This window comes from Thunnus thynnus, chromosome 14 (genome assembly GCF_963924715.1).
Source record: "Thunnus thynnus chromosome 14, fThuThy2.1, whole genome shotgun sequence".
Lineage (NCBI taxonomy): Eukaryota > Metazoa > Chordata > Actinopteri > Scombriformes > Scombridae > Thunnus > Thunnus thynnus.
In genome coordinates this window covers 27,034,135-27,058,528 of record NC_089530.1, presented here as the reverse complement: position 1 = coordinate 27,058,528, position 24,394 = coordinate 27,034,135, and the positions used below count along the sequence as shown (strand labels likewise).

The window sequence follows — 24,394 nt, the reverse complement described above, 5'->3', positions numbered from 1 at the left end:
TAACAGCTGTGCTGAGTCACTGTTCAAGCTCGAGTGGATCAAAGCTCCGGGAGAAACTGTGAATTGAGTAATTTAATTCTTTAAAGAGGAAAATGGGAAGGGTGGTTGTAAATAAGTGTTTAAGGTATACGTATCACTTCATAAGCAAATAGAAGAGGAGTTGCAACGCTGTTCTACTCCGTGCCAAAGCTGTCGTTATTATTATATCCACTAGCAGGTGGGAGGCAAGTGGGGAAGGGGGATACAGGCTGTGGTGAGTGTGTGTTTGGAAGGAGGGGGAGGTCGCTATTATTGGATTCGGCCTCACCAGGTGAGCCGAGGAGCCGACCCCCCCGATCCTCTAGCTCTCCCTGCCCTGCCTATACCGGTGCCAAGGTGACCTTCCAAGAAGAGAGAGAGAAAGAGAGAGGGAGAGAGAAAGAGAGAGAGAGAGAGAGGTGATATTCAGGAAGGTGCTGACAGAAACATCTCTGGTTATGAACCAGCCGCGGTTTGCTTCTCTGCCTTGGAAAGGTGCGCTGCCAGCGGCGTCTCCCTCTCGGCAACAGGAGCAGTTAGCAGGGACACACCGAGGCCAAAAACATGTTATCCCAAGCACCGGATGTCTCTGGTCATAAGCTGGAAAGTGGAGAAACACACCACGCGCCCACAAAACATCCCGAGTTGAAGATTCCTGCTCTGAACGAGCTGTGCGTAATTCTCCACAAACCAGTCACGGGGGTGTTTACCTGTAGGATCTGTCTGAGCCGGGCTCTCTGTCACTGCCTGTGTCTGGCACACACTAGTACGCATGTCTCCGGTCCTTGGCCCACATATCCACACTCATACCTGCTGACAGGCCCCCCTTGTGCGCCATGACGCGTAGCGCATTTGCTGTAATATTGCAGAACGTCACCCAGCAGCCGCAGCCGTCGCCTCTCCCACAGAAACTAAATAAGAAAGTTTACACAGCGTCAGAAAATGCTTTTTTTGTATCACAGAACAGCTTTAGTGCTGTAAAGAAGCTTTTGAAATATTCCAAAGTAGCAAAGGACCCTTTAAATTCATATTGAATCTTTTGATGTCATCCAGATTAGTTTTTATTTTTGCAAAAGCAGCTTTTACTTTAACGGTTTGTTTGAGTGGTTGTACGCTTTTTTTGCATATTATGTACGATTTATTTCTGAGCACATCTGTCGGTTCAAATAATAAAAGTTTATTTAAAAGATGAAAATGAGTTTTCGATATTTATATTGAGTCTATCCATTCAAAACGTCGCCACCGTGGCCTTTACCTATATTAAATGTGACAGAGAAATGTTTGTGATAAGAGTTTTGCTACGTGTGTGTGCGTGAAGTTGGGGGTCGCTTGAAGTTACTCATGTCAGAGTAATTACGTCGGTGTTCCTTATGGTCTTTTTGAGAGGGAGAGTATCGCATTTTGTTTGGCGCGGGGGCCTCAGTCGGCCTCTGAAACTGGATCTCATGACTTCATCTCCCCAACACGAACTTCTGCAAACAGCATCGTCTGACCCCGAAGCTCCTGATCGCTGAGTTTGAAACTTTACAATCTCAATTCTCAATATCTCTCTATTTCTATCCACGGAGCGAGCAAAAAAAACTACCTGAATCCTAGTTTAAAATAATTTCTCCCCATATTCGCTTGGTGTTTCTTTCTCTTTATATGCATAAGGTCAATTTGACCGCTTAAACCGCTAAGGCACGTTGTTATAGATATGTTTAATCATCGCAAGTTCTATGACCACTACAAGACTGATGCCCAAGAGCCTAAAGCTGTGCGCTTTAATTCAGAATCTCGTTTTTCAGACTTAATGGAACTAATAACACAACACTTAATCACGTTACTTTCACTCTCCCCTTTGCATTTCTATTTTTTTTTTTATCTGCAGTGGCTTGGGGTTAAACAAATGAAACGAGCTTTTCCCCTCCTCCTCCTCCTTTTCTTCCTCTCCTCTCTGTGAAACCTCAGAGGAGAGCAGACCAAACGTTACTTAGCCTGAACGCAGAGAGGCTGCAGATAATGAGAGCCTGGTTGCATTAAATGGACAAACAGCAATCCGGCATCTCCTGACCCCTCGATGCTCCTCTCGGCTCCATTGATCATCCCCCCTTATGAGATAATGCAATTACAAACATCAATAAGGAGCTGCGAGGGGAATCATTATGTGGTGACAGTGATAAATGATGCTGCAGAAAATAGCGGGCTCCTCTCAAACAATCCGTGCGCCCAAGGGGCTTTTGAGGGCCGGGGCCCCGTCGCCAAGGAGACAGATGACATCCAAAATGGCCCCCGCTCAACAGTCCTCCTCTCTTCTCTTTCTCTCTCTCTCTCTCTCTCTCTCCCCACCAACAGATTTTTGTTTTTCTCTCCCTCCCTTTTTTTTTTCCTCCTTTTGTTTCAAAACCAGCTGCCGCGCGACCTTTGAAGATGGAGGTTTTTTTTTGAGGGGGGGAGAGAGAGTTGGAAAGTTTGTCCTGCGAGGCGTTTGTAGGCTACAGTTTAATTTGTGTTTGTATGTGTATTGATTTCATAAAGTAGCTCAGATATTAACATGTCATCTCGGCCACATGTGCATTTCCTGTCTAATGATTTTCGCTTTGGAAAATATGGGGCATTGATTGGTTTTGGCATTGATTGGTCGAGTATTGTCTTATCGCGCGCTCATGTCAAATCTTTAATATTATTTTTGCATCTATTTTTCCCTCGAGTTGGACCTTGTAGTTATGAAGGCTGAAAGCAGTAGGAGCTGGTTTAGTTAATCTACATAATCTGCAAATTTTATGGCCAACATTTAACTCCTGGCTCTCTGGAGGAGAATAAGATAATTTATAGTGCTTCGATTTGTGGCCACTCAGGTTTAGTCATATGAAATTTAAGGCCTAACCTGTGATTTTTATTTGATTCAAATTTTTAAAAGCTAATAAAAATCTCTCAAACATTATTTTTTATACTAAAATATAACCAAGATCAACTGCCTTAAAAACGGGGAGGGGAAGACACAAAATGCTGTGCGTGCGCGCTTCAACTGCCAAAAACTGCGCATTAAATATAATTTTAAGCTCCAAATTCAGCTCAGTCAAATTGTTGCTTTCAGTGTGTATTAACAGGCCCCGGCGTTCAGCAACCAGTAACAACCCGGTGATTTGAATTAATAAGCCTACGCAAATTATTGCCGTTGAGATTTGTCGTGGCTTGTAGGGTAGCAGAGAACATGAGGCGCACGGTTACATGTCCAAGTTCCCTGTTTCAACCATAAAGGCGCATAAATATCTGCGTTGTTGTGGGAGGAAGACAGGCCTGTCCGGGCACCTCCACTGCTCTGGAACACATTTCTGCTTCATTCATTACTTTGACAGTTCACTCTGCGGTCAGTGTGTGTTTGTGCGTGTGTGTGTGTGTGTGGAGGAGAGAGAGAGAGAGACAGAGAGAGTGTAGTCCTAACCGTCATCATTAACTTCAAATTACGTTTTGACTTTCAGCTTTTGAAATTAGCACGAGTCAAACTTAAGCGTGGTGCATCAGAGCTTAAACTGCGAGGAAAAAGTCAAAAGACATTCACATCTCGCCAGTTTGAAATGTAGGTCAGCTGTGACAGAAATGTCTGTAAATATGAAATATAACAGTCATGTAAAAGTTTTTACATCTGATAAAATACAATAGAAGTTGCACTTATAATAAAAAAAAACCTTCAAATCAATTATTATTATTGTTTAATCAAGTATCGAGTCTTACAAATATATATTAAAAAAATAAAATGTCACTGAAATGAAACAAATCAAATCAAGTTATTTCAATAGCCTAATTTAATTTAATGAAACAAATGGGATAAATTCCTGTGATGAAAGTGCAGTAAAAACAACAATAATTTCACCCCAATGGCATATTTTGTTTAATAATTATACAAAGAAAAATCTGTTTTTATATTAAATATAAGGTCATATCAAGGAATATACATGAGATGTAAAGACAAGATTTTATTTTCCTTTAATATTTGCAGTGCACTTATTTATTGCAGCCACACACTGGTTGTGTTTCGTCTTAGCTTTTTCACTTTTATCAAACTTCCAAACGCATTTTTTTTGCGGTTTACGTCCGTGCGTAAAAGGATAGTTGGTGCCGTGCGCCATCTCCAAACGTCCCTGCCCCGGACAGTTTCCAGGCCTCCCTAAAGAGGGCAGTCAAGCATGGGCTTTCTCCTCTGTCTCCACAGCTCCCAGCGGCCACAGGCTCAGGAATTCACATTTCACAGCCTCGGATTTTCCAGCCATGGTGGAGAGGCGAAGCAATTAAAACGTCGCCTGGGTTTTTTAAGAGCGCGTATTTTTCCTTATTCTTTAGTGTAAATAGCATTCACTTCGGCAAAGGCAGTAAAAACACAATAGTTGCGCGGAGGAGAGATAGAGAGGGAGTAGGGGGGAGAGTATTGATTTATACGCGCATATTGTTATGGATAAAACAGTCTCTCTCTTGTTCGCTTGTTTGAAAAAACAAGACGCTGACTTTGGGATTCAGGGGCTGCGCTCCGAAATGTATCAATTAGACAAGACTCGCTGGGCTCTTCTCCGCAGTCGGCTCAGTCTCTGCCTCCTGAAGTGAAGTGTATCCCGGAGACAACATCGGCTGCAGAGTGCTGAGCTTCAAGCGGAGCCCTTTGACTGCGGGCAACAAGGCGTGAGGGAGAACTAATCTTCCCATTTACATGTTTGTAGCAATTTTACCTAAATGAATTTTAATGCTAAATGAAGGATAATTCGCTTTCTTGCCGAACCCCTCTTTCCTCGCCTCTCCTCTCCATGTGTGAGAAAATTACAGCATAACGCATGCATTAGCTGCACATTATCCACAGCAGTGGGAGGAAGGTTGACTTAAGTGCATGTTCCTTTAAAGTATAAATGGACCTCTGCTTTCTTCAATGGGCATTTGTTGACATGTAAACACGTCTGTGCCTGATTTATCTTTAGAACATCACATGTGGGGTTATTTGGTTTTTGTTAAAATGTAATAATAATGTCTCTGTTTCATATCTGCATATAGGAAGATAATGTGAGACTGTTGTGAGTTCTGTTATTTGAACAAAAAGTATTTATTTACAACACAGATGTACATATATACCCTTCAAAAGCATAAGAAACATGACTTGTCTTCAAAGGAATCTTAAAGATGTGCGTAATACATGTTTGAAGCAATGGATAATGGATGCATTGATAACCCACACAAGCACATATGCACACACACACACACACACACACACACACTCACAAGTTCCCCCTCACATGCATACTGCATCACACACACACACACTCAAACACACACATGTACAGAGTGACTTTTACATTCTCTCCTGTCTGTTGATCAGCATTACATCATCTGGTTAAATCAAAATGAATGGACTGTGGTATAAATGGTGTTTTCCCATAACCTCTGCCTCTCCGTTATCAGGCCACATCAAACACTGAGGGGAAGACAATCCATTGGCCATGCGAGTGCTCAGCCTTGTGACATAAAACATATCAATAGGACACTGAAAGAGACTTTCAGCAGTCCTCAGCCATAGACACACACGGAGGAAAAAAACAGGAAGCATGTTTGCGGGGCAGACACTTGTAGTTTCCCATCCGATGTGTTTTTTTTTAGATTGTTTGTGAGCATTTACTGAAACCCCACATCATGTTTGTTAGCCTGTCGTGATTTTATCCATGTTTTCCATTGTGTGTTTGCCTTCATGTGAACAGAGTATAAAATGGATAAAATGAAAAACTCAACAATGGCGATAGGATTAAAAAACCTTGTATATCCAAAATGTTAGCTTCTCAAAAACTGTTTAGCTTGTCATGTGTTTGGAGTTAATCCAATGAGTTATAAGAGTTTCATGACTCTAAAAGGTCAGATCATTTTCTATACCAATAAAAACTTTCTACCAGTAGAGGAACATATAATCAACTGATATGAAATCATTTTTTAAAAAAAAAAAAAAAAAGCACCAAAATTGGAGTTACAAGGTTTAGACACAGCAACAGTAATACAAGTTAGCTGCACCCTGCATGTGCGTGGATGTAGGCTGTGTGTATGTAAAAAAAAAAACAGGACATCTGAATCACCATCACACTCTCTCTCTCTTACCATCCAAATAAAGGCTTGCGAGAAATGACAGACTGATCGAATTGTCCGTTTATTCACTTTTTTTTTCTTTTAAAAATGCATCGTGATTCAATGGGAGGGAGGGGGGGGGGGCAGGAGGTCAAATTTTATGGAGAGACGGCACACACATAGTGTGGAAAGAAACCAGAAAAAAAGAGAAAAAAGTTCACATCCTTTTTTTTAAAAAATCTATTAGAAACAACATAATATGCAGAACAATACAATAGCATTTACAATACTTAAATTCCCAGTTCTTGTGAGAGTCCAGCGTAGTTTTACAACAGTATACAGTATATTTTCTTTCTCCACTCGTTTCCCAAACTAGGGTTTGATATAGTTATACTTTTAATTTCTTTTCTCTTGCTTTCCCGCCTTCCATGTTTCAATCCACTATATTTTTTATAGGGCACCTCTTTTGTTTTGTTAGTGTCCTGTCAGATACAGACATTGGCTTCTCCTTGGTCCAATTCCATCGTCCCAAAGAGTGGAGTGCTCTTCACAGGAAGTCTCTTTTGTTTGCCAAAGAGTCTAGAATATATCACCAGGTGCCGCATTCGCCAAAGGTACAGGCAAAGGACCCAGTGTGTCTCTCGCATGTCATTAATGCTCGCAATCGCAATCAGTATTAATGGAGGAATCCATGTGAACCTGGTGGGCAGCGGCGAGGGGACGAAGTCAGGTGCCCACCAGAGAAGAAGCAGGGGTCTGTCAGGACAGGGGGTCATCTGGGTTGAGTGAGGTTTGATCTTCTGTGCTTCACCGTCGCTGGATACATAGACGAGGATTATCAGCCGTTTAAAATGTTGTTGGGTCTTTGATGTGGACAGAGAGGTTGTTGTTATTGTCGTCAGGAAGTCAGGGAATCCTGTTCCCGTGATCCGTAGGCCTCTGTGTGACAGGTGATCCCCTGGTATGCCCTGCAGTTCTGAGGAAAGAGGAAGAAAATGGTTAATCAGTTATCAATTTTGCGCAGGCAAATTAAAGACTTTGAACTCTACTATAAATATGCCCATCAGAGACATGATTCATTTCAGTGTTTCTAGTGTTTTTCACTAGAAAACCTTTAATTTTTGGGATTGTAAAGATTTTAACTTCAGTCCAGGAATCACACTATTGGTTGAACCCCATTCAAAGTCACATGATCAGTGCTGATGTTGTGGAGATAACAAGGCTTCACCTGGCAGCAGTAATATATAAATGTGGTCAACACATGAAGTTGAACGCACTAAAATCTCCACTGAATGTGCAAACACAGTTAAGCTCCCAGCAAGTTGGCATATCGTCTCCACCACTGGGACAGAGAGCATTTAACAGCAAAATTAAACCGCTGAATGAGTTAGATGTCATTAATCATTCATTAAATAGGACAATAGATCACACTAGACTTCTGAACACAGACTCTCGTGTTACATTTTCAGGCTGATAACACATAAACATGCTGATAAGACTCCGGAGGAGAGAAATTGTACAGGATGTGGCAACTACTGCAAACCCAACATTGCGCTAATCTGGGTCAGAATACAGACCCAAGCCTGCCCTTCACTAAGACTGTGCGGATGTATGAAAGAGAGCGGGTTTAGTGAGTTAATCCTACACCCTCAGTAATGCTACTTTAACAGTAGGAGAGGACTTAGAGACCAAACACACATGATCGACTTTAAGTGATACCAAGGTCCAGTACTTAACATTTCCAGGATAATCTGTTTAACTGGACTACAAGGAAACTCAAAATTAGCCTTTGATCTATCATTTGATTGTTCACAGTTAGACTATAAAAAGCAGACCGCTTGAGGAAAACTATTTCAGGTTAGTATTAATGTGACATATGATTCAATCTTGTTTAAAGGTAATATGGATGAAAAAGGCTTGAAACACAGAATTTAACACATATATATTGCAACTACCTTATTTCAGATAACAACCAAAACCCCTTAAACTGATGAAACCTGCTGCATGCCATCAAGCCTCCCCATACAATGAAATATGAGGTAAAGAAATCCATCTTCTTCCACCCTCTTCTCTCCCTACACTCCTCTCTTTAAAGCTAACAATAGCCGCCATCCATCTGTGCAGGTTGGAAAGTCACCGCTGAGGAAGCACGGCCATTGTTGTCGAAACCAAAGAGAAGAGGTGAAGCTCACAGCCGCCCGTCACCTGAGAGTGCCCGGGGCACGTCCACGTGTTCGCCACACACACACACAAGAGGGCCACTACGGACGACACAAAGGCAGGCAGGGAAAAGGACAACAAGGTGCAGCAGGAGGAGGACAATAGAGGAGTGTACACGAGGGCCGTCAATTTGTTATCCCCCTCATCCATCAGTTTTCACCTGGGCTGCTGAGGAGAATAGGTGCAACTCGTGTAAGAGAGGGGGTGAGCTATTGTGAGAGCTGTGCTAGCTGCAATTAGCGTCTTAATGGCATCAAACTTTGACCTAATGGCATCAAACTTGTGACCTTTCTGCTGTGGGATGTAATCTGTGGCCTCACAACAAGCCAAGGCATTAGTGATGCTAGCTTAAATAAAGTACAGAGCATGTTTGTGCTTAAAGTAATCATCCATTTAATTTCCATCCAATTAAATTTCTGTTTTTCAAGTTTCTAAAAACTTTGATGTCTGTCTGTAGTGAAGCATTAGCATGTGCAGTGGCAGCCACTGTAGCTGAACAGACATGAAACAGAAACAAAACTTCAAAACTAAAAAAAAAATAAATCAAGAATCTGTTAGATTGCTACTTTAAGTTGTTTCTGGTTCTTGCATATGTATCCCTGGTTAACAAGAGCGTCCTGACGACAAGAATAAATCCATGTCAAGGTTCTAATAAACGCTATGCATGCTTGAAAGAGCACACATTGCTAATAAGGTTTTTCACTTAATAAGCCAATCAATACATTGAGCTGTAGGCCTCCTTTCTTAGACTCCAAGGGGGATTCCAGAGGGGCCAAATCAACAGGGACACACATTCACATGGACAATACGAGGGGGCACAAAATCCCCATCGGGACCTGTTTTTTCCAGTGTTCGTTAATAGTAAAAGTTCATCCACCAGAAAGAGAAGTTGAGGGTGGGGGGTGACAGTGGGAGGGTGTGTGGTGGTAGTGAGGGGTAAGGGGGAGGAGGGGGGCGGGGGGTATCTTGACCCCTCAGCAGAAGGTTAACAAATTTGTGCTTAATGATTGGAGCAATGAATCCTGGGACAAAGGGTCTCCAGCCGAGCCTGGCAGCAAAGGGGTTACAGGCAGCGTTCACTCAAGCGTTCTGCCCGACATTTTGGGAAGAGCTCTGAGCAGGGAGGGCCAGAAAAAATTCCATACGCTCTGCGCCATAATTAATTCTTCCACCCTGTGATAACTATTGTCCTGAAACTGAAAATTACAGTTTTCAGGGGCCACCCCTGGCTAATTTCGTGGAAAAGGGAAAGCAGGGGAGAGGAAGAAGGGAAAGGGGGTAAGGGTCATACGAGAGTCATTCTCGTCGCTATCAAAGGCTCTGCTCACTTCTGCTTCACTTGCTGGGCTTCATCTCTGCTGACAGGTGTATTGTTTCGCAAGGGGGTATAAGCTCTGTAATCATCATTGGGTGGAAAGCATAACGCTCTTCACTAAGCAGGACTAATTGGCTTTAGTTTTAACTAATGTTGCAGTGTGACTGCTAGGCACACCTTCTGTATCAAGGCTCAGCACTCCCCAGCACAATAACCGCTCAATTTAGCCCCGCGGTAACAAAACCTCAACTCTGCTAATGAAAATTGCTTATAAAATATAATGAACCTGTGCTCTCTTAATCAAATAAGATAACCGTTTCCCCCTCCTTCCCATAATAACCTATTAATTTAATTGGTCATGAAAGAATATAACACATCACTTACATTTAATTGACCTAGAAAGGAAAGTAGAAATATTTGACGGAGACAAGCTAGCAACAGCTAACTGATGAAGCTGTAAAGAAACGACTAGTAGTGAGGAGAAGGAGTAGACATATTTCTGTCACTATCTCTCTCCCAGCTTCCATCCTCATCGCTCCCTCCTCCTCCTTCCTTCCTTCGGTCTTTCCCTCCTTCTACACCTCCCTCTTGTCGTTTACTCTACTCTCGCTCGCCATCTCTTCACCCTCCCCTCCCTCTTTCTGTCTACCCCTCTCTCTCTCTCTCTCTCTCTCTGTCTTTTTTCTTCCGCTGTCTACTTGTCTTCTCTGTGCTTTGCCCGTCTCGCAGAGGATTCCTCTGGTGGCCCAATTACGAGATTCAGCAGGCAAATTGAGGCTGTTTAAAGCAATGTCTGCTGGGAAGGCTAGCAGCTGCTGGAAAGAGGCTGCTTGGACACGGCGAACCAGCCCTAATGTTTACACGCTTGCACACATAAACACACACACACACACACACACACACACACACACACGTACATCTCATTCTGAAAGCACAGTGTTTCTATTACCATGTCTCCCTGCATTTCAAACCTGAAAGATGCCACTCGATGTGAGATTTTCTGTCTTTGTTTTGGTCGTGGACATTTGTGACGGAAACAAGGGCGGCATATTTTCACAGTGGCACGCACACACACGCACGCACATTCTGTGGAGGGTTAATGGTCTCTATTTTTGTAAACTGAATAAGTCAAATCCATTGGTCACACCTCTGGTGATGGCATATTTAATTTGGATCTAGTCAATTAGGCCCAGCTAAGCTCCATACCCTGCTGGCTACCTCCTCCATTTTGCACTAGTTTGTGTCCCCTCCCTGTGCCAGGAGTAATCCTATTACCATACACACACATGCACATACATACGCATACATGCACAGTTGCACTGACATGCACGATTGTGCACGTGCACACACCCACACACACACACAGGCACATGCGTGTATTTCACATATGAATTTTTGTATGTGGTATACACGCACCCACACAGGTATACACACACAAAACACGCACAGGTGCACACACATATGGTGTATAAACAAAGACCCGTAGCCACTTTATATACACTCTGCACTGTGACAACATCAAGCCTGTATACGTCCAGAATTATGTGGGAGTCTATTTGGCCCTGGGGCGAGAGAGAGGGGGAGAGGAGGTGAGAGAGAGAGAGAAAAAGGCAGAGAATAAGAGATTTAAAGAAAACAGGAAAAAAAAAGGTGTTTGTGTGAAAGAAATAGAAGAGGGAAATTGACAGAGTGAGAAAAACCACAAAGAGGGAGTGAGACAGAGCGAGCATTAGACAGACAGAGAGAGGGGGTGGGGTGGGGTGGGTGGGGGGGGGTGACTTCTCTAGCTGGTTAGTGTGTGTATTAATGTGGCTCATGCATCAACAGCAACCCGGCAGATTTATGACACTTAAGGGGCACTCACTTCTCTCTCTCTCCTTCTCCTTGCACCACCGACAACTGCTTACATTTTTTGCCAATCAGTCTGTTGCCATGGCAACGCTATACCTGCCCCCCCCCCACCCACCCCCTAGTTCTCCATCCCACCCCATCTCACCACCCACCCCGTCCCAACCCATCCCCTCGTCTTTCCTTCTCATCATCCCTCTCCTCCTATCTCCCCCCTTTTGCCCCATTCGCCTTCTTCCTCCTTCTATCTGCTTGGCCCTCACACACACACACACACACACACACACACACACACACACACACACACACACACACACGGACACACACCATACACTCAAAAGATATAGCTGTCATGAATTATGATCATAAATTGCTATCAGAAAATATGTGTAAACTATTGTGTGTGAGTATAAATACATTCCACATAGATACGTTCTCTCTCCCCTACGTCTTTCTTCCTCTCTTTCCCTTGTTTTTTATCCTTTAAACCTTGTTTCCTCTTTTCCCTGATATGAAGGATGTTTAGTCCTGTAGCTATTGGATATGTGAGAGAGTGAAACAGCTACACACACACACACACACACACACACACACACACACACACACACTACATACACAAAGAGTTACAAGGTTGTGATCAAAGGCTCTTATCACCAGACTGAGGGTGGGAGAGTTAGAGAGAGAGTAACTGAGAAAAATCCGCCTCGGAAGAAAAAGAGCCTGTTTGTAACAAAAAAACCCACTTAAACTCAGAGAAAAAAATTACAAATGAATTATTCCCAAATATATCCGTCTGGAGAAGAACCGGTTGCCAAACGAGGACTTACGCAATCTAAAACTCCCATAACTTTAAACATTTTTGCTATTTCGTACAAAATGTCAGATGTCGTTTTTAAACCCGACACCTTATTTTTGTAGCCTAAAAGCAGATCTGCAACTCCTGATCGGCAGTAAATGTACTTATAAATAATAACAGTACTGTACACCTGAGTCAGTGATCCCAATTCAAAATATAATATATCTCTGCTGATATGGAAATAGATCTGTAAGTGTTAGTCAGCGTGTGTCAATGTGTACTTACATCCCCCTTTGTGTTGCGATTGGTTGTACCGGGGCGGGGCTACATGTAGTGCCACTGACCTTCCATGCCCATGTTCATGCCCATTCCACCCATTGGTCCTGAGAAACAGAGAGGGACAGAATTTTTTTTAAATGCAGATAAAGATGTAATATGTCTATGCAATCTACCTACAGTTATTGATGTCACGGTTGATTTAAATGGACGACAAATGTTTATGCCTTTATTAAGTTATTGCAACCAAGTGGAAAATGTTTAACTGAAAGGGCAAACATTGAGTTAAATACCAAAGATGGTTCCTCTGTAAAACTAACTTGACTGACAACATAGCAGAGGAACATACTGGCTTAAATCTGGCAGAGCGAGGTGTGGTGAGGAGAGGGGGGGGGGGGGGGGTTAAGTAGCCTGGCAGTTTATCCAAACCTGCTGACTTTGAGTGGAGGGTGAGATAGGGTTAGAGACTTGAGAGAATCCCAGAAAACAGGGGATAGAGGAGGAGGAGAGGAGCTTAAGGACAAACTCTGGGATTAGACCTGATGGCGTGAGAGAGAGGGACTGAGAGCGAGGGAGTGGGAGCCAAGGAAGGAGATGGTTGTGTAATGTGATTAACCACACCTGTTCTGGTTTGTGTGCTGAGGGAGGGGGGAAGGTAGCAGTGTTTGTGTACAGTATGTGTGTCTTGATCACTGTGTTTGAGGGTGCACATACTGCACGGCTTACATATAAACCACCACGCAGCTACCATATACTACCATTAAGTATTTGTGTGTGAGGAAAGACTAGGAGCATGCCGGTAGAGTAAACCACAAACAGTCAGATACTGTGAAACACACTAACACCCAGAGATAATGTTAGAGACAAAATAAGAGAGATGAAAGAGATGAATCAGAGGAGATGCGAGTAAAAATATATGAGATAAGAGAAAGCAGGAGCAAGACTCAGGGAAGAGGGGGAAAAAAGGAGGGCAAAGGCATGAAAATGAGTGAACGACAGCGAGGAAAGACAGGAGAAAGATGGGAAGAGTGAGGGAAGAAAGAAAGGGACAGACACGCAGAGAAAGCCTTACCAGGTGGTCTGATTCCCATGTGCTGCTGGCCGTCCATGACGAAGCCCCCCATCGGCTGGCCATCTGGATTGTAGGGAGCTCCTTGACTTACTGTGGATGGAGGAGGAGACAGAGGGAGGGAGGGATAGAGGGATTGGAGGGAGGGGACGGAGTGGTCAATTAGTGCTTTTAATTAAGGCTCAGTGGCCGAAGCGGGATCATCTGTTGGCCGGTGCACGCACAGGGAGCCGCCGTTGTCTTTTAACGTCATTCTGCTGTGTGTCTGTCCAGCCGGCTCTCCACCGTAAGTCGCTGGTAGACTTTAATACGTCTAAATGCTTTAATAGGGATCGGCCTGAGAGATTCAACGCACACTATGGTAAACTTACTGTAAGTCACACAAGGACTTTTGTTTTAAAATGAGATTTGAACCATCTGGAAGAGGTGACAACTGTTCTTTACAGAATGACTGATAGTAAACCAATATAGCATGTTAGTATGACTGGAGTCCTTGTTTAGATAAAACTATTTCTATTTTACCCCTTAACATACAGTTTTTCCGCTCCCCCTCCCCCTTAGCTTCAAATCACCTTATTCCACACTGTTTGACAGTATCATATGTGTATAGTATCAGCCAGTTTCAGCTCTTCATTGAAGTCATTTAATGTTTAGACTGAGTGAAAAATTTAAATCCTGCTCTTGTTTTTATGGGAACACCATTCAATCAAATGGAAACACTCTAGATGTGATGTTCATCATTTTATACATGTTTCCCCAAAATTCAACCTGATATATTTGGTATTGTTGGAAACTCCGCTGTGGGTTTGAACAATGTTTGGCTGCACAGTATGAGTTTGTAATGACTGGCACACCAGCAGGTCAGTGAGGTTTTAAGGGTGAAACATTTATGGTAGGAATTTTTCTCACCCAAAAGAAGACACGCAGCGTTTTGAAAATATGCCTGAAATTTTAGGAATATGTTAATTTCAGACCAAAATACTGTCGCTGTATGGTAAAGGTCTTGACATGTTTACATTTCAAACCGAACTCTGTGTTTTAAAATAAAAGAATTTTTAAAATAATTGCTGCTTCTATCAATGTCTGATTGTACACATGATCAAAAAGAACAAAATCAACTCCAGGCTAAACGTCTGATCAGTTTTCCTTTTTGTCAACAATAAGTCATTCATGCTGAACGGCCTCAGAATCTGTTCCCACCTAAATGCTTTATCTAATAAATACTGCCTATAACTGAGCAGCTACGATAAGTGAAACCTGATAGGGTTCCTATTTTTTGCTCGCCTCCATTGTTCTCTCGTAGAAATCCACTTACCTTCGATTTAGGCTGTTTGGGGGTCAGTCAAGCAAAAGCAAGAACTCAGCCCCACTGAATGCCTTTGAACTTTACTGCGCCCCTAATGCCACCCTGACCTCTGACCCCTATTACAGGTAATAAAGTTTACGGCAGTCCAAACCAAGCCATGCACCAGGGGGACCGCTCACTCACTCACTCCCCTCGCTCCCCTCGCTCCCTGAAACAGCCGCAAATGGACGAGTTGGGGGGGGGGTTTAAAAGAGTGAGAGGGGGGGGGCGGGTAAAAACAGGTCTGGAGCCAAAAAGCCAAACAACGGTCACCCAAAAAAAGAAACGGGTGTAGTTCTCTTTATGTTTTGGTTTGAGCCAGGGAGGAAGGGTTGAGTGTTTTTTTCCCTTTGCCTGGTTGGCAAAGGGGGGGGAGGAAGGGGTTAAGAGCAAACTTTACTGAGAACACAGCTAGTTTTGTTTACAGGCTAAGAAAAATAAATCCACTCATCGTTAACTCATTTGCCAAATTATTATATCTTAAAATTAATAAATAGTTTCTCACCCCAAGTAGTACATCAAAGTTGATTAATGGTTGCTGTTAATGTTGTAATGTTTTGGTCCTTAATTTTAGTGGTCAGTCACGACAGTGAAGGGGAAAGCCCCTGGAGGTTTTGGACATTCCAGGATGGGGGATCAGGCCTGTATTTACCAGCTGAGGGGCCTCCGGGTGCATGGAGCGTGGATGGCTTTCGCCTGCGTGACTTGAATACAGTAACTATAGGAGACTTGCCTGCACGGTTTGACTGGTCGATCATGGGCTGGACTATTCTCCTCCTCGCGTTAATGAACCTGAAGGAGAAGAGGAGAAGGAGGAAGAGGATGGATGGAGCGAGAGAGGAGGAGGAGGAGAAGGAGGTGGAGGAAACAGAAGGGGGACAAAGACATAGAAACACAGTCAGTGTATTTCTCAAAACAAGATTAGACAAAAATTGCTGACTAAGACCTTGAAAAGCTTGTCACACAGCACGAAAACAAATACATTGCCAAACCTGCTTCTTTCTCTTTGCTAACCATAATAGTGATATGGTGAAATTGTTCTCCCCTAAGCAACCCTGAACCCTGGTAAAGCCCCGGAGGAACCACGGCGAAAGTCACATCTTAACAACCTTAACAACCGAGGCAGTTGTCTTTCAAAACGCAGAACTCCATGACTTGTACAAACTTGCACTGCCTCAGTGTATACACAGTCACATCAGCCTGAACACTGGGGTCTTTGTGGGGCGAGGCTTAAACGGGATTTTCTCTCTGCCTGTTTGAAACATGTCGACCCATCTCACTTTGTTGGAGACGTTCCATCTCACGACGAGTCGAGTTTGCTGACTGTTTAACACACTTGGCTTTGAGCGCGCTTGTGTGGGAAGTGTTGCTGACAGTGACATGTCATGTTGCCACTGGTGAGACTCATTGTTTTGGGTGATACTATGTTAAGACAGGTGACCATGTGTTACTCTGTGACAGCAGGAGCTTTTTTTAGTGTGAGTGTGTGTGTGTGTGTGTGGGGGTGTTTTCACAGGAGCAGGGATTGGTAAATATAGTCTTGGACCAACCCCTTTACCCCATGACCTCCAATAAAAGCACACGGTGGGACCATTTATTGTGCGCACTCACACACACCTTTACTCATATTTAAATCACACATTCTCAATTGCACACACAGTCTTTCTCTCTCTCTACTACTTTCATTCACGCACATTCACGCTCTCGCACACACTCACATAAGCAATGCTCTGGCCTTGCTCAGCCTAACCCCTTGTGAAGTGACCCTTTGACCTGTAATGACCCGAAGGAGAGAGGGCTCTTGGGGCTTCTGACTTGATTTATGTGTTCCTGCTGTTGCCCCACCGGACACTTCTATTTCATCACTAAAAGGGGAGCATTAGCTAAACTTAAAGGAAACAATAGTGCCATGTTTGAAGCTGAGAAAAGAAGCATTTAAGGCCTCGAGGAAAGGAGGGAAGGCGGAACAGTGGAGGGAGAGAGGTGAAAAACAAAAGGACACTCGCCTGTGCATCTGTTTGACCCCTAATTAGTGAATAGAACCCTCTTGTTTTATATATCTTTAATATTCCTTCTCTAACTGCTTTATGGTGCTCTTCCTATCTATCTCGATTCACCCTCTAAAGACAGAGCTGCAGGGAAATGATGATACAGAAAGTAGCAGATAGATAGCAAGAGAAAAGGAGAGGGATTTGGAGCCTAATTATTTCTCTGTATTGTTTTTGTATAAATGCTCTTCTATATCTTGTAAGCTGCTTTAGCAAAAGTGTAAATTTTTGACAAGGGTGTCAGTAGAGCCTTCTGTTAGGTGAAACGATCTGAGAAAAAGAAAGACAGTGAGCGATGGGAATCTCGTCAGTCTTTGAGCTTGAGGCTTTCGCAATTTTGTTCACTATTTGTTACAATAAAGTATGGTGAATTGGAATTTGGGGGGAGAGAGAAACAGAAAGAGCAAGGGAGGAATGCAAGAATGCACTGACATGGCAGAGCACCATCAAATGAGGGAACGTCTGGATTTTTATCACCGACACCCCCTCCCTCCCTTCCTCCCTCGCTACCCTGTTTTGCTGGGGGAGATATGAGAGGAGGAGCGAGGGGAGAAAGGGCAAGGAGTGTTGAGGAGGCCTGAGCATTCCTTTAACTCCTCTCCTCTTCTCTCCAGGCCCTTTACAGAAGGTCAACTTCAGGCCAGCGTTGGCTAACAGTTGACCTCTGCTTCTCTTCACCTCCTTCCCTTCATCTCTTTCATTAATGTCTCCTTGCAAACTGCTCTTCCTCTCTCTCGCTTCTCTTTCCCTCCTCTTTATTTCTGTCCTGCCAAACTTTGAACCTTTGTCCTCCCTCAAAAATATACTGATGCAACAAAGGAGGTTGTTTTGGCAATAGGTGTTCACTTCTTAGAAAGTTAAGGCATTTGTTCCTGGTACAATGAGGTTCAGAGAGGAATGTAATGGACTTGTAACTTGTTGTGACCTTGAGAAATAAGGCACCGGTGCTTTTAAGGACTTAAAAGACTGTGTATCAATGATCCTATTATCACTGCTACTGTTACTACCATTACTACTCCTACAAAGAAAATTACACTCTACTAACTAAACTCTACGAATGCTGTTGATAGTAATAGCTGGTTTTTGCCTGTGAGTCTGTCTCTCATACCTCCCTCTCTGTCCCGTACTGTATCTGTTTCCTTCTCCTGTCTGCTCCCTCCTTATCATTCCTTCCCTGTATGGTGGAAACTGGCGTTCCACCTCCCAGCAACGAACCCACACTCTAACCCACTGACCCCCTCCTCCTCGCAAAAACTCTCGCCAGTTTCCTGTCCCCGTCGTCCCCATATCTGAGGCCAGATGCACCATGGGGGCTGGAACAAAGGATAAAATGCCTCTCATAATAGCAGCCAGGGGAACAGAGCGATGGAGAGCGGGAGAATGGGAGGGAAGGAGGAGTGAGAGAGTGGGAAAAAAAAAAAAAGGCAAGGGGCTCTGGTCTGCAAACCAGACACTCTTGCTGTGACCGTTAATAAGCTGACAGTGAGAAAGACTGTGAGAGAGGGAGAGGTAGGGGTGAGGGACAGAAAAAAACGAGGGGAATCGAGGAAGAGAAAATAAAAAAGGGAGGAGAGTCAGATAAAGAGTCAATAAAGAGTGATGGAGAGACAGAAAGGAGAGGCAGAAAGGGAGAGAAGAGAAAAGCAGAGCTCCTCTATTAGGGGGAGTAAGGCTTCACCTTTGCACGACCCCTGGGTGCTATAGGGCCAGTGTTTATGGCCTGTTCATTCCCCTGCCTCCCATCACAACACAATGAGCTGCACTATTCAGCTCCACTCAGTGCAACAATAGCTGGGCTATTTTGGCGTGACACACCACTGGTGGTACGCCTAAAGTTGGTCAAAAACACTAAAAGACAAGAAGGAGGAAGAAATGTGACTCAAAATAAAATTTAGCTTTGTGTAGGTCAGGGAGTCCAACATGGAGCGAACACTGCCGAGGGTACAAGTTTGATTCCCAACGGGGCACACGTGCTTGACATATGCATGCGTCCATGGTACAGTGGATCGAAAAACATGTCTGCCATATGTTATGCCAGAGCTGAAGACTCTTTAAAGTCATATAAGGGGACTGGGTGAATTTTATTCTTTGTTGATTTGCCTCCAATCTATTTCTCTCTCAGAGATTGCTAATGTCTGGATTAATCCTCCCGCCCCTCTCCCTCCTTCTCTGGGAAGACTGGAACTGATTGCGACGGCGTCTGCCAAGCCCTTGCTAATGTCCTATTCTCATTACACCCGAGATTCACACACACACATACAAAGACACACGGAGCTGAGGCAGCCGCACACAGGTGTACACGAAGCACACGTGAAATGCCCAATTAAAAGCAAGAAATTGTCTTTTTCATCAGCTGCCTTTGTTGCGTGACCAATTAGGGGATAATTTAATAACTAGCGGTGGAAAGATGCAGATTGGATATACAAAAGGTTACTCTCCGAGCTCGTTGATTTAAATTCATGTGGAGTTCTCAATTTCTGTGCCACACATACTCACACATACTCACACATCTCCTGAACCTACTACCAATATTATATTAGTAATATGAGATACACAAATGTACACATACACACACACACACATACACATACGTCCTCTGCACTCACTACCAATATTACATTAGTAATCTGAGAGAACAGGCACACACATCAACAGGCCTGCGCACACCTCACATTTATACACAGCTGGATATTCCAGCATCGCACACACACACACACACACACACACACACACACACACACACACATCAGGACCCGGCGGTGTATTTCAGTGCACGCCGACAGAGGTTTACATGCATATTCAAATCTAAGAGCCGCTTAAAATAACTGTGTAACCACACACTCCTCCTGGCTGCCAATCAATGTGATTTAAAAGCACTAAAAAGAAAGCGAGCTCTGACGGGTAGAATCATGCAGCTTATCATCAGGTTGTCACTGCGCGGCTAGCATCGATTGTCTGCTGCTCAACCACAATTAACGCCTAGCCCATATATCCTTCCTTCTCACTGGTTGAACACACTCTCACACACACACACATTCATGCAAACCTTTTCTGTTATTTTATCAGCACTTATTCCCTTTGTTTTTTTTGTCTTTTTAACAAATCCTTTTAACAAATCCCATTTCAATAAAAGAGAAAAAAAAACAAAAACTACACTTGGTTTGCACTTTGCACCCACACAAATACAAGTTACCAGTCATAAATCTCAAGATAAGCAATCATGGAGCTAACACACACTATTCCCACTATCTCCATTTTTATGTCACACCTTGTGTCCCTGCAGAACTTTATTATCTCCATCCTGTGTCCCAGGACATCTCCATCTTCTTAAGTAATTAGTTATTTTATTATGGAGCTCACATATTCTCTTATGTGCAGCAGGAGAGGAGGTGGCGGTGCATTAGTGCACATGTACATGCATATATTTGTGTATATGTATGCGAGCGTGCCGTATGTGTGTGTGTGAGGGAATTACGGTTATGAGTTTCTCCTCTTGTTGAGTTGACGAGTTAACTCATAAATCACCTCTTTCTGTTTTCCCCACATCCCTCCTGCCCCCTTTTTTTTTTTCATCCTCCTTGGTGTTGCTCCCAGGTCAGATACTTGGATTAGATACTTCAGATTAGTTTAAATAAACTAACGCAGCTGCTTGCAGGGACTCCATTTGCAACAGACGCACACAAATCCACAAACAGTTGAGAGATGGGGCAGGCACTCAAACTGACCACAAAGCAAATGCAAACACATACTTCACATTTAAACTGTAGAAAGCAAAATGCTGAGCGTCAGTAGTTTTCCGATTGGCGTACGTTATACTGAAGTTCAGTTTGAGTTTTCAACAATGATTGCATGATTTTGTATTTTAGCCAATGTTACAGAAACGATTCAGAAACAATTCAAACATTGAGCAATAAATTAACACGCACTGTTCTTCCCAATGACTTAATCTTGCAACCTCTTCAAATCCTTGTGACTACTTGTGAACCCTCATCTTAGGTTATTGCCATACTGTTACCTTAGAATGAGTTGAAATGGGTGAAAATTAGAAAAAAAGACAGAAAAAACTGAATTATATCTAAGAGAAAACACATAAGTTTCTCTTTCTTATTGCTTTCATCAACTTGTGACTCACCCTCACCTTGGTCCAGGTTGGGAACCACCGATTTTCAGGGATTTTAAGCTTTGAACTGCAGATTGAGCAAAGAAGGCTGCAACTAAGGCGTATCTAATATTGTGCAAAGAGGCTCTATTGTCCCTCATTTGTCTGTGCAGCTTTCAACACGTAAAAACACCTACATGCATATACACAGTTAACCTCCAGCAACATGCGCTCACTTGTCAGCATGTAGCATCACTCTCGCTGTTTTCCCTAAAGCTGCTCAGACCAATCAAACAACTACAAATGGCTACATGTCATTGCTCAGTAACACTCCACATAAATAGACACCCCGTTCAGTACCATGATCCAAGTTTCTCCTACAGAAAAGCAGGCTATGTGCATTGTGGTGGAGACTGTGGCACTGTGACAGACATAAACACACATAGATGTTCACACACACACACATAGACACATATGAACAATATGCAACACACACACACATATATATTTGACAAGTGAGGTTGAAGTGAGGTCATGTAAGAGTCACGTGACCAAGTCTGAGTGCTGTTGGGCAGCAGCTAGGTTGTTATTAGACAGCAGGCCTGTGTTTTGAGTCAGCAATACATCTAAGTCTTTATTGGCAAGCGAACGGTTCCTGAACCATCTCCAAATGCATGCATAGCTATGCAAAGACACACCCACTGACACACATCTACACTGGGTACATGCAGGGCTGCTGATCCAGCTCCTAATAACATGAGGTGGATTAGTTGGATCCAGTGCCTCATATGGAGGGAAACATAAGAAAACAGTGTGAAATTTAAAAGGAGCTTTAGACTGAGAGCAGCCATGGGGTCACTTAATCCCCATTACTGCACACACATAAAACACACACACACTCCCTGTTGCTCCACTACGCAAGAGCCCAGCGTCCATTAAGAGAGCCATGAATCTACCACTAAAGCTGGTTTTACAGAGTGGAGTGACAGGCTGGGTAACCACGCACACACTCGCACGTACACACACAAACTAGAGCAAGAGAGTGCAGAGGAGCTCAGTGTGTATGTGTTTTTTGGTGTATATATAAGTGTCCATGACAACCAGGTGCCTCTCAGAGTTACAGAAATGAAATGTTGGCCATTTGAAAACCATACATGAACTCATTGGCTCTGACTAGGCTGGCTTTGCAACATTCACAGACTTCTAAATAGGACTTGCCAAAAGGCAAAATATAAACAGAGGGTGGGAGAGAGGGAGGCGAGAAAGGGGGGGTGAGAAACAGACAGAAAAATGAGTTGAGAAAACAAGAGACAGAGATGAAGATGAATTTAAAAAAAAAAAATAAAGACACAGAATAAGACATCAGAAGGGAGTGAGTAGCTGTCACATGTGACTTCTGTTACTCTCTTTATCTTTGTTCCTGCTTCCCTTCACACACATTCAGAGAGTCTTGGACTCCGTTTGCCAGTCATCCATCAATGCCAGAGGGAGGGTATGGCTTGAAGCCTGGCTTTACCCAGTAACAACATGGCTGTCCTTTGCTGCCCACTCCACAAACACAGCATTGGACAGAGACTGTGTCCTTTAGCCTTTGGGTTTGGATCGAAATGTATGTGCGCCTGTGTGACTGTGTGTACAACTGAGTGACTCTGTGCTGCTCTGTGTGTGTGTGTGTGTGTGTGTGTGTGTGTGTGTGTGTGTGCACGTATAGAAACTCTGTCAGTAGTAGAGCCTGTGCGTTTCTGCATTCACTGTGCACATCTGTTTAGGTTTTGGTTGCTGTTGTTTGTTTTTTTTGCATATGTATTTGCATGTAAATACATACAGTGTGTATTTCTGTCCAGCATGTTCACAAATAAAAACAGAAATGTAGCCACTAAAAAGTAAAAAATCTCAGTTTACACACACACACACACACACACACACACACACACAGATGACCACAATGTCACACAGAGCCATTATTGCTGACAGGGCTTGCAGTGCGGACTGTGGCAAACACACAGTGGTTGACCTAAATCCCCCCATACTGCCCGTGTCATATCCTGTCTCTGTGCGTGTCACTTCCCCCCGCTGGCTCACAGCAGCCATCACTATGGGGTTCCCTCAGAATGCCCAGAAACTAGCAAAGGCAGTTTTAGGCAGTCGACACTTAAGAGTCAGCAAACGCCAAGAAGAGGAAGAGAGGAAAAGAGGATAATACCTATATTCAAAAAGTGGATTTTTTGTTTTCCATAGATTTGCATGCACACATTAAAATATTAGCTTGTTCTACTCAAAGATTAGTATATCAATATATATCAGATTCACTAAGACTTTAAGAAATAATGGATAAATCTTTAGGATTGGATTGTCAGTGGCAGCTAACAGTCACCACATGTGCATCAGTGCCAGCAGAAACAGTCTGTTAGCCTCATCATTTTATGCTTTCTACAAATCCTCGACATAGAACCATCACTTATGTTAATTGCATGAAATCAATGTCAGTTGTCTGCCTGTTAATTGTGGGAGTAGGTGTCCTATTTTTTCCTAGATATTTAATTTTGGCACAAAACACTTGCTCCATATCCCTGCTGATTCACCTCTCAACAGCGTTTGATCAACACAAGAAAACATCAGCGTGAGAACAACAACTGACTGATGGCGGCGAGGGCGACAGCGGCCATGTGTGCTTCAACACAGACCCTGGCATTCACGTTCTGCCGCCTTTCATGTTTTGGACCCCCCCCCCACCCCCCCTCACCCTTCTCCTACTACAAAAGGAGGTTGAAAAGCGAGGGAGAGGAGCGGGGCAAAAAGAAGAGGGAATAAAAAAGACAGAGAGAGAGAGAGAGAGGCGAGTGAAGAGAAATGCAGGTTTGGCCTCGGGCGGCGTGCTGTGATGTAAGAGAAACAGAGAGAGTAAGATGGAGGGAGGGGGAGGAGTGGTGGTGTTCAGTTCACAGTGTCTTTGCACATGGACACCTATATGTGTATAAGCATACGCACGCACACACGGCTACACGTATTTCTGTTGACATAATACAGTAAAGACAGAGTCGTGTCTGCACAAGCTAGAGATTCCTGTAAAAGGCTATTGGTAGCAACACACTTCAAACTGGGAGAAGAAAATATTGTTTTTGAAATGATTCTCACATTTTAACTCAGTGTTGAAATCTGAGGGTGAGGTCATAACTAGTGTGAAGTGTGAGTTCATGTTTGTGTGTGTGTGAATGCGTGTTTCTGTGTGTGTGTGTGTGTGTGTGTGTGTGTGTGTGGTATTTGCTGTAATGTCAGGGAGTTTCAGGCTGA

At 43.5% G+C, this 24,394-nt stretch overlaps 1 protein-coding gene and 1 long non-coding RNA gene across 4 annotated transcripts in view; one reads left to right on the top strand and one right to left on the bottom strand.

Moving 5' to 3' along the window:
- LOC137197379 (uncharacterized) overlaps positions 1 to 8,923 on the top strand; it is a 67,257-nt gene extending 58,334 nt beyond the window's left edge. For both annotated transcript variants that reach the window (XR_010931413.1, XR_010931414.1), the window contains 2 exons: positions 8,053 to 8,126; positions 8,212 to 8,923. This is a non-coding gene — a long non-coding RNA (uncharacterized lncRNA). The remainder of the gene's footprint in view (positions 1 to 8,052; positions 8,127 to 8,211) is intronic.
- The window catches only part of meis1b (Meis homeobox 1 b), an 84,290-nt gene continuing 64,955 nt past the window's right edge, over positions 5,060 to 24,394 (bottom strand). Inside the window, exons 10-13 of one of the 2 annotated variants that reach the window (XM_067610751.1) lie at positions 15,609 to 15,748; positions 13,615 to 13,704; positions 12,552 to 12,649; positions 5,060 to 7,063 (exon numbers count right to left, since the gene is read on the bottom strand). In XM_067610751.1, coding sequence (XP_067466852.1) covers positions 12,591 to 12,649; positions 13,615 to 13,704; positions 15,609 to 15,748 — 289 coding nt within the window. In that variant the 3' untranslated portion in view covers positions 5,060 to 7,063; positions 12,552 to 12,590. The remainder of the gene's footprint in view (positions 7,064 to 12,551; positions 12,650 to 13,614; positions 13,705 to 15,608; positions 15,749 to 24,394) is intronic. The other variant, XM_067610752.1, reaches the window with a different exon arrangement.